Source organism: Jatropha curcas, chromosome 5, assembly GCF_041381405.1.
Source record: "Jatropha curcas cultivar XTBG-Jc1 chromosome 5, XTBG_Jcur_1.0, whole genome shotgun sequence".
Lineage (NCBI taxonomy): Eukaryota > Viridiplantae > Streptophyta > Magnoliopsida > Malpighiales > Euphorbiaceae > Jatropha > Jatropha curcas.
The window spans coordinates 12,798,403-12,808,995 of NC_143155.1; the positions used below are offsets into that span (position 1 = coordinate 12,798,403).

General features: G+C 33.7%; 1 protein-coding gene across 1 annotated transcript; it reads right to left on the reverse strand.

Moving 5' to 3' along the window:
- Positions 1–3,982: 3,982 nt before the first annotated feature.
- Positions 3,983–7,988, reverse strand: LOC149496237 (6-phosphogluconolactonase 3, chloroplastic-like). The gene is made up of 3 exons (XM_089721937.1): positions 7,453–7,988; positions 7,213–7,348; positions 3,983–4,644 (listed from the first exon to the last, which is right to left on the reverse strand). Exons 1-3 carry the CDS (start codon positions 7,836–7,838, stop codon positions 4,180–4,182), a joined length of 987 nt encoding a protein of 328 aa, XP_089578063.1. The 5' UTR covers positions 7,839–7,988; the 3' UTR covers positions 3,983–4,179.
- Between the last annotated feature and the right edge of the window lie 2,605 nt (positions 7,989–10,593).

Here is a 10,593-nt window from a genome sequence, read left to right on the forward strand (position 1 = left end):
TTATCGTTATTATATTTGGAGCTATATTAGCTTGATCTAGATTGTCAATGATACTTATACCTCGAATATGCTCATGAAGTAGCAATTTCGAGAGAAAGGTTTTAAGATATGTTTTGAATTTATTTCATATCCTTTTATCATTGAGCAAAATAAAGAGCTCTTATCATGAAGCTCGTCCAATTGGATCTACTCCATTTCTTGAAGTGAATGGAACCATATATAATAATGGGCTTGGGGATAGTAAAACCCACCTAACCAGACATGAAATATTCCCTGAAGTGAATGCAATAAATGTACGTGGGTGTGAATAATAACAAAGATATACTTATCATTGGGAATATTAATAAGGTCATAGTTCAACTAATGATCTTGACAATTATAGTGAAACATAATTAAGAATAAATTTTACCACCAGAAGTGGAACAAATAATGTGGCATATATGAATATTGGTTATATACTTAATGTACACCAAAATATGGAAAGACAAATTTGGCTTTGATAGTAAAAGAATATTTAAAGGCTCCAGAAGAGCAAGTATTACTACCTAAAGGAATAAATTTTATGCATAATGCATTATTCCGAATATATTCATTAAAATTTGTATAGATAATGATTTAAACAAATATAGTTGTAAATCAGAAATTTGCAAATCTAAGTACTTTATTATTTGACATGATCGGTTGGACCATCTCAATCAATAATGATACAAGAAGAAAATTTAAATCCTTATATGGATATTTATTGAAAAACCAGAAGTTTCTTCAACTGTAATGAATTTTTCATGTTTAGTTTGTTCTCAAAGTAAATTAATTATTGAGCAATCACCAAATAAAGTTTGAAAGAACTGCTTACCTTTTTTGAAATATATAAAATGAAATTATTGATCAATTCATCCATGATGTGCATTGTTTATATATTTTATGGATGCATCCAATAGATAGTTATATGATTACTATTAATTTGCAACTTAAATTTTGCAAAGATTATTATCAGCATGCAATTAGAAGTTTGTATGATTATTTGCACAAATAATTTGATAAAGAATATAATTTTCAGATTATGCTATTAAGATAATTTAAAGAGTGATGGCGAATTTATACATCGACCTTTAATGATTATGGTATGTGTTAATTGAAATAATTATAGGGCAACCCGTTGTTGCTTTTATTTATGCTCAAAATGATTTAGTATAATCATTTGTTAAATAATTGCAATTAATTGCAAGGATTATTATAAGAATGAAACTCCCTATTTTTAAGAGGGACATGCTATTAAATTTAATAGTACTTACGCGAATCAGGCTAATAAGTTATTATAAGTTCTCCTCTTTATAATTGATTTTTGGATTAGGAACTAAATATTACTCATCCAGAAATTTTTAAAATGTGCGGGCGTATGTTCTAATTGCTCCCCATTTTTTAGAGGTACATGTTATTAAATTTAATAGCACTTACTTGAATCAAGCTAATAAGTTATTATAAGCTCTTTCTTTTATAATCGATTTTTGGATCAAGAACCAAATATTACCCATCTAGGAATTTTTAAAATGTGCAGTGTATGTTCTAATTGCTCCACCACAACGCACTAAGATGGGTCCTTAAAATGAGGTTGAAAATATATGTCGGGTATAATTTATAATTAAATATGTAGAACTTTCAAATAAGAAATTTATATATGTCAAATTTGCTAATTGTTATAGATCTCGACATGAGGGGAGAAAATAATCAGCTAGAAGAATAATTTATTGGAAAAAAATTATCGTTATTATATCTTGATCCTCATACAAAGTAGTGTGAATTTAAATTTTAAAAGGTAATTCATTTGCAAAATATTGAAAATTAGTTGCCAAATATATTTACTGATCTAAAAGGAGATAATTAAATCCTACATACTAGCTGTAAATCCCTTCTATTATAATTGAAGTACCTAAGGACAAATTGCCTATGTTAATGAATCTACAGTATGCCTGAAGCATGGTAGATTGGTTCCAAAGATGAAAGAAAAGGAGCAAATATTTAAGATGGTCATGTCCTAGAAAAGTAAAATCTAAAAGAGATTCTAGACATGACTAATAAGTTTTCCAAAAAAACTCAAGTAACTGAAATGAATATAAAAGAAATGTCAATAATATTTATATAATATAACGCTTGAAATTGTGAAAAAAGATGAGGATCTTGAGCATATAGTCTATTGGAGAATATAGATAGGGAATTGATTGGCCAAAATAGAACAACACATATGGTATTTAATTTACTTGAAAAGTAAATTTTGAAATTTTAATATAAACATCAAGAGATGTCAAGCAAGTAGAATACAAATATGTATTTGTGCGAAAGTAAAATGGGGTCATGAGATATAAAGCAAATTTGTTGTGCAAGTTTTTCACAAAGAACTGGCATTGATTATGAGGATAAATACCTTTTATAGTGGATGCAATTATAATTTGATATTTGATTAGTCTCACAATTTATAAAAATTCAAAACGTGTCTAATGAGTTAATGACTGCCTATTTATACGCTAACTTGATGTAGATATCTATATGAAAATCTTTAAAGGATTCTAGTCGCTTGAAGCATAAGGTTAAATTCTCGAGGAATTTATTCAACTAATATTATAGAGCTCTATATGGATTAGCGGATAATGATATTCATGAAATATTGAAAAAAATGCTTGAAGCAAACAAATCAAGACCCGAGAATATATTCAAGATTACTATACGGAATAAAAAAATCTCAATACATACGGTATATGAGTAAGAAAATATTATATTATTTTATGATTATATTATTTTTATAATATTTTATTATTGAAAGCATATTTGTACTTTATATGTTATAATGAGTAAGGTGATATCTTGATTAGTGAATATCTATTGAAAGGATGTTTTAATAATATTGTTATATGTTCATTAATTTTTATGAGATGTTTTAATATGAATTTGTCATTATTTAGTTTATCAACATTATTGGAACTCTTGAAGAGTTTCTAAATATTATAAATTCTTTAAAGCAAGAGTTTGAGATTAAAGACATTGGAAATATAAAGTTTTGTCTCGGTCTGAAGATCGAGCATTTCATGAATGAAATTCTGTCTATGAATCTACATATATGATTAAGTTATTAAAATGATTTTATGTGAATCCCAAAGATCTCAAGTTCTATCTTTATGAGGGGAGTAAATACGTACTGTACTCTTTTTTCTTTTAACCAAGGTTTTTTCCACTGGATTTTTCTTGTAAAAGTTTTTAATGAGGCAGTATTTTAACGCGTATTGAAGAAAAGAATAATGTACTCTTTTTTCCTTCACTAAATTTTTTTTCCCACAGGGTTTTTTCTTAATAAGATTTTAACGAGACATATTCTTTTTCCTCGTAGGGTTTTTTCTTATAAGATTTCCAAGGGAGAGTATTGTCCCACAGGGTTTTTTCTTAGTAACATTTCCAAGGGAGAGTATTGTGAAATAAGTGGATGTTCTATACAGGCTACAATTCTGTATTCTTAATTATTGCGAACTCTATCTTCCTAATTTGTATATTATATAGGACTTTGTATATTATATAAGACTATATTAAGGTTTCACTCATGTAACTATATATATATATATGTGTGTGTGTGTGGCTTCTCATTAATAATAACAACAGTTTCGTATTCTCTCAAATTTTGCTCTCTTTATTCCTCCACTTTCTTCTCTCTAGTTTTATTTTATAATAAATTTATTATATTTCATCACAGTTCAAATTTATTACATTACATTTCAGTTCGCCAGACTTATTTTATAATAAATTTATTATATTTCATCAAAGTTCAAATTTATTATATTACATTTCAGTTCGCCAGAATTTGTAATTGACCGTAATTGTAATAATAATACCTTCATTAACTATAATCCGCAATAATAAAGAAAAGGATTCATTCATAACTAAAAGGTGAAACACAATAAAATTGGAAGCAGAGAATGAAAGGAAAAAGACTAAAAGACACTTTTTAACCAGAAAATTACATTTCATTCAAAACGATTTTACCATGTTCATAGCAATTTGCACAAGGAGAAAGATTGCTAATCCTCGATCATCAACAGGATTACATAATGTAGTAGTACATCTATTGATCAACCACACTGTAAGATGGACTCAGTATTATTATTTTCACAAACTAAACAAGCTGAAAAACTTCTATTCCTACAGCTTTGAAGCTGCATCTTTGTCCAAAAACCACTTCAACTCCCCTTCTGGTGAAACCATTTGAACAGGCAGCACATCAGAGCTCTGGGTTTTTCCCAAAGCTTTTTCAACTGCATTAGCTTTACCTGCACCACATACAACAAGGGCAATATATGCGGATGAGTTTATCACGGGAAAGGTGAAGGTAATTCTCTCTGGAGGTGGTTTTGGTGAGTCCTTAATGCAGGTAACCCATTTCTCATTTTCCTTTACAAGCGGATGCCCTGGGAACAGAGAAGCTACGTGTCCATCTGGACCCATACCCAGAAGCATGAGATCAAACTTCGGAAACCCAGTTACTGATGATGTTTCTACCACCTTCATGCCAACCAAATGTTTAAGACAGGTTTCATAATCATCAGCTGCACCCTCACATGAGAGGGCGTCATTGATGGCATATACATTACCAGGAAGAATTGGTACCTGCCAGAAATTGAAAAAGGAGTTAACATTTTTGGTCAGAGAAAGCCATTGACTAGCAGCTTTGAGTAATACATTCACAACCACGAAGGAAAGTTCAATGCTAATATTGTATTGAACATAAGCAACTTCTTATGCCTCAATTACATAAATATATAACTGTAAATAGTAGATTGCTCATTTAATGGCGAAAAAGATCCCAAAGGGATACCATGGAAATGAAGCTTCTTAGTACACAAGACATATATTTACATGAGTGCGAATCCAAAATCTCTCACAAAACACAGCCAAGAAAGGAGTCCATTATAATTTTATAAGTCCCAAGTCAAAAACCAGCAAGAGCAGATAAATTCCTCTTCCTGAAAAGAGGTCATAAAGCTGCATTGCCTCAGAAGTCCAAACCACCCAAACAAGTAATAAAGAGGGATTATATGAACTCTCCTTTTCACTCCATCCCCTTTGAGAACACAACTGCTCCCCCTACAAGAGATTTACTGACGTGCATATCTGTCAAAGCCACCAGCAAAAATCAAAATAATAGTGTGGCAGATGGTTTCACAGGAAAAACACGAGAATAGGCATTGATAATAAAAGAAGTCCACCATCAATCAATTCTGCAAAGTTCAACAATCAATTCTCATTAACTGTCTTCCTCCAGAAGAATGAAGGCACGTTTACATTTGTTAAACATATGGTCACATTTACACATAATTGCGGCATCTTATATTTTCTTCAATGGGCAATTCCACAATGCATCAAGTGCGAGAAAGCTGCCAGTGTTTTAGCATGAAATACTTTCATCCTTCTTTTTTTAAAGTAGACACTTTAGTCTCGATGTTTTAAAAAATTACGAGTTCTAGTCCAAAATTGGTAAAAAATGGATATAAAATGCATCGTTTTGGACTGCTAAAGGATGAAGTTATCTCTTTCTAATTAACTCATATCAACATTATTGCTTTTGTATAAACATGTTCAAAAAAGCATGAGTCGGTAAATTGCTTTGCTCTTTTACTAGAAAATACTCTCCTAAGAGGAATCTTCATTTGATCTTCTTGTGTAAAGTTTATTATGCCACTTTCTTAATTTAGCAGAAAATCTATCCCATCAAAGGTGGATGTTCAAATCAACATACTATATGAAAAGTTGTAGATGTACACACTCATTGTATCACGACACATTACACTCCGTTAATGTACCAAAAGAAAGAATTCTGTGATTACAAAAACACGTATACTGTTTAATTAACATGAACCATTGCAGGTACCCCCAAACAGCAAAATTTATTCTCTCAGGCAACTATTACAACAAACTATTATGCGCATAGTTATTGAATGACTAAAGGGGGAAAAAAAAATAAAAGAGCTAAGCCATCTTTGAGCATAAATTCTAATTCAATATGATTAAGCTATTCTCTCAAAATGACAAAAGTTAACGATCTGAAACTACACAACACTGTTATCAAAATTGCGGGTGAACTCATAAAATCATTCGAGCTTTTGGTTTCAATACGGGAAAATGTATCAAGTCGTATATAACATCTTAATTTCATAAATCATAGTAAAATCGTTAAAATCGGATGGTAAAACTTGTTAAGATCATCTAATCAGTATATTATAGATTGGCACTAAAATTGACTAAATCGGCTGATTGTTTATTAAATCAATGGACTTATTTCTGCAGTTAAAAAACCCTTTAAAGGACCAAAAGACATTAGCCAAAAACAATGCGTTTTAATGAAATTAGGGATTCCAAATTGAAGAATTTTTGCTTCTTTCTAATGAATATTTCTAGTTTTTAATCTCAATCTATTTAGTCTTACAATTTATTTTTCTATTATGATTATGTTTGATATTGTGAACTTGGATTATTAGGTTAGGGTGAGTAGAACTGGTAACTCTATTATGTATGTTCTAGTAAGGATTGTATTTTTAATCACTGGCATAGGGTGTGTGTTGTAGAATAAGTTTGTGCAATCGTTCTATTTTAGGTGGTTTACAAAATCTTATGATTCTTCGATTCAATTTTACAATTCAATTTTATGGACTGTCTACTTATTCTAGTTGAAAAGCGATTTTGATAACCTTGCTACGAAACAAGAGATAACAGAAACACATACTTGACAGTGGGTGATTAGTAAAGCGTGAGCAGACTAATGTAATATTTCTTTGTTATTCATTAGGAACCAGATGATACGATTGAGAAAGGGAAAGAATTACTGTAATGCAGAAATTGAATACATATGAAAATAATATAACTACTGATAAAATCATATTCTTAACAATGGCAAACCTAAAAAGCTCATCTTATGTAGCATAGGATCATGTCATGCCCAATACTGACATCCCTATAATTTGTAACTAATTCTATGCCAATTGAACAATGAAAAACAACATCTTTTGGAAATAATTCCCCAATTTTTTCCCAATAAAGAATGCATATTAAAAAAAAAAAATCCAGGCTAATCACATAAAATGTAAATAATGATAATAATAATGACAATAATAATAAGAGTCATAGTAAAATTAAATCTCTAAAGCAAATAGGAAACTAGAGAAATAAAAATAAATATACCTGACAGAGAAAACCATCATATGCCAGTTTGTAGTTACTGTCAACATGATCTTTAGGTACCACTCTCTCATCCACCCATAAGACGTGCCATTTTGACCATTCTATTGAATCAATATAAGGAGGCTCCAATATTTTTCTGAAATTTCATAAAAAATCACAAAACCCCAATTAATGCCTTCTTAATTCATTTCAAACTACACTATTTAACAAGAAAACAAAAAACAAGTACACGTAATTAACCTGAGGGACTTGATGAGAGAACCACCAGATAAAACGACACTGAAGGAGCCTCTTTCTTTACAAAACTTTTCAGATAAATCAGCAGTGTACTTAGCCAGAGAAACCGCCAGATCCTCCTCCGAGTCAAAGACCTCCACCTGTTTCTTCTCAGTATTCGCCGTTGTTGTCATCCCTGCCGCCGATGATGCTTTTGTTCTGCAATCGAATCTCTTAGAATCGGTTCCAACAACCACCGAAATCGCTCCTCTAAGTCCGGTCGAGTAACTGAGTGTCCTGAGATTAAATGATAGCTGAGTTGAGATTAGTGGAGTGTAGGGTTTACGCAGTCTTCGTACAGTCGTTGACAGAGTACGCAGAGTAGAGGAAGAGAGAGATGAAGAGGCCATTAAGGAGAGTGGAGTGTTGTTTATTTATAGCCGTTGGATCTTTAATGGAAACACTGAACCGTAGTCAAGGAATTGGACACTGGCGAAAGAAAGGAGAGCGAGCGTGGGTTCTTGGGTTGGTGAGTTGGCGTTACCAGCTATGCAGAGGCGCAAGTGAAGGACGCGTGGAGTTTTCTCAAAACCTTTTGACGGTTCTTGGCTTCTACAAAAGGCCAAATAATAAAAAAAATAATAGTTTTTAACTACTGTTGCCTCCGTTCCACTTTAATATTAACGAAATAGTATTTTACCATACAACTTATTTAACTACAAAGTATCCCTTAAATTGAATATTTCTCTTATGATATGGTAAACTATTCAAAAATTCAAATTTAAACATCAATTTCCTTTAGTTTTGATTTGACATAATACACTGTGGTCTATAAGTCATAGTACTAAAAGTTTTAGTTCTTGGTGTATCTGTCTCTAAGTTTCATTGATAGTTTATCTCGTTGTGAACCCCTCCCCAAAACATCAAATGGCATGTGAATGCATGTGACTAAGGAAGAAATGCACGTGATGTGTGAGTCGCCACCTTGTTTAATTATTTTAGGGTAAACTAGGAAAAAACCCTAAGTGACTCCAATTTTAATTAACCTAAATGCTAGATTAATTAGCCCGAATGGTTAAGGCATGGTCCATGAACCCGAGGTGGATCCCGAGACTATGTCATGCTGATGAACTAACCATGAATGAATGCTTTGCAGAGTGTAAGATGAAATAATTGGACCAATGAAAATGTTTATGTGATTTCGACTTGCCGCTCGGGGTTAAATCCCAAACGTGCCTACGTAATTCCGTTTGAATGGAAGATCAAAGTCGACGTAGTTCGATAGGCCTTCTTTGAAGGGCTTTGAATGGGTATGCTTTATGCATGAGTGTGTGTATGCTTTGTGCATTTTGTTTAGTCATTTTGCCTGAAAATTGATTTTTAGGCATTTGATGCCAAAAATGTTGATTTTAATGGCTTTTAGCCAAAAAGATTGATTTAGGCAATTGTTGCCACAAAATTGATTGATTGGGCGTTTGTCGCCAAAGTGCTTGATTTTAAGGCTTTTAGCCAAAAAGTTTGATCTAGGTAATTGTTGCCAAAAATTGATGTGATTTAGGCAATTTATTGCCAAAAATTGGTTAGGCGATTTGTCGCCAAAGTGATTAAGGCATTTGTGCCAAAAGTTGGTATTGGAAGGCGTTTAGCCAAAAGATTTGGGCAATTTGTTTGCCAAAAGTGATTATTCGGGCGTTTGTCGCCAAAATGACTGATTTAAGGCTTTTAGCCAAAATGAATTGAATTAGGCAATTTTTGCCAAAAGTTCATGTGATTTAGGCGATTGTCGCCAAAAATGATTGTTTGAAGGCTTTTAGCCAAGAGATTGATTAATTCTAAGGCATTTTGCCAAAGCTTCTGATTTAAGCGATTTGTCGCTAAAAAGTGGTTAATCTAATTTATTAGCAATTTGTTTGCCAAAAATTGATTGAACTGTGGGCAATTTGTTGCCAAAATGTGATTGATTTAATTGTAGGCAATTTGTTGCCAAAACGTGATTGATTAAGGCTTTTTAGCCACAATTATTGATTAATTAGACTTAAGCCGGACTGTTCGAAATAAGGGCAATTAACCGTAGTTATTGACTAACTAGGCTTTTAAGCCAATATTGTCATGTTTAAGCTTTAATATCACGATTATTTATTAACCGGGCATTTAGCCTAAATTTATTTAATTGAGGCAGTTTATTTGCCTAAAGATGTCATGAATGTATTTATGCAGTTATAGAATTATTAGGAGTAGAAGAGAAGAATGTATGACATGCTAAAATTAAATAGGCAGAGTTTTAGTTCATGTACCTGATTTAATCGGCGGCCACTTCTTAACTCCAGGTTAAGCTCCTCGTTAAGGGAATATTAATTAATTTTAATTTTAATGACCAAATAACAAAGCAAGAAAAATAATAAAGCTAAATAAAAAATGCAGAAAAGCAGTAAAGAATCGCAAGGAGCGTAAGGGAGAAGGAGCGTCCGTCAACACAGACTGAGTGTCGAAAACAGAAGGCCCGGGGCTGCTTTTATAGGGCAAATCGGACTGTTTCGGCGGCCGAGTTCGGCGGCTGGGCCGCCGGGGTTCGGCAGCCGAGCTCGGCAGCTGGGCCACCGGGTCTCGACGGCCGGGCCGCTGGATCTCGGTGGCCGGCGGCCGGGCCGCCTGGGCTCGGCGGACGGGCCGCCGGGGCTCGGCGGCTGGGCCGCTGGCAGTCGGCGGCCAGAGCCGCCGTGCCTGGTGGTTTTGCTATTTCTCGCTCCGGAGGCTTTTTCAGGAGCTCCGGACCTCCGAAAAAAATTCCGGGACTAGTGCCGCGATCCTCGCGACGTCCCGGACGTTTCAAGTACCATATTGGCATACTTTCGGTGAACTTTCAAAATGGCCTTTGGTCCGGTCGGACTGTTTGCAGTCCGGAAAAATTGGCTCTTCGAGCCTCAAAATAATGGGTATTCACAGGCGACTGCAGCCGCTGTCGCCGGCGGCGATAGCGGCTCCGCCGCCTTTAAGGGCGGCGCCAATACTGCGGCCGGGAAAACTGGCTTTTTGAGCCTCAAAATTTGAGTATTCACAGTTGCCCCCCATTGGCTATCATAAAAAATGATTTATGAGAGCCAGTGGCTGTCTGAAGGAGCAAATTTTGAGGATGGGCAGAGGAGGAAAACATCGCCGTGGGTTTTT

Excerpts from the sequence above, each read along its gene's own strand:
- LOC149496237 (XM_089721937.1), bottom strand. The coding sequence starts at position 7,838 with ATGGCCTCTTCATCTCTCTCTTCCTCTACTCTGCGTACTCTGTCAACG. Across the intron at positions 7,349-7,452 it reads TCTCTCATCAAGTCCCTCAG|AAAAATATTGGAGCCTCCTT; the intron begins GTTAATTACGTG and ends ATGAAATTTCAG. Across the intron at positions 4,645-7,212 it reads ATGATGGTTTTCTCTGTCAG|GTACCAATTCTTCCTGGTAA; the intron begins GTATATTTATTT and ends AATTTCTGGCAG.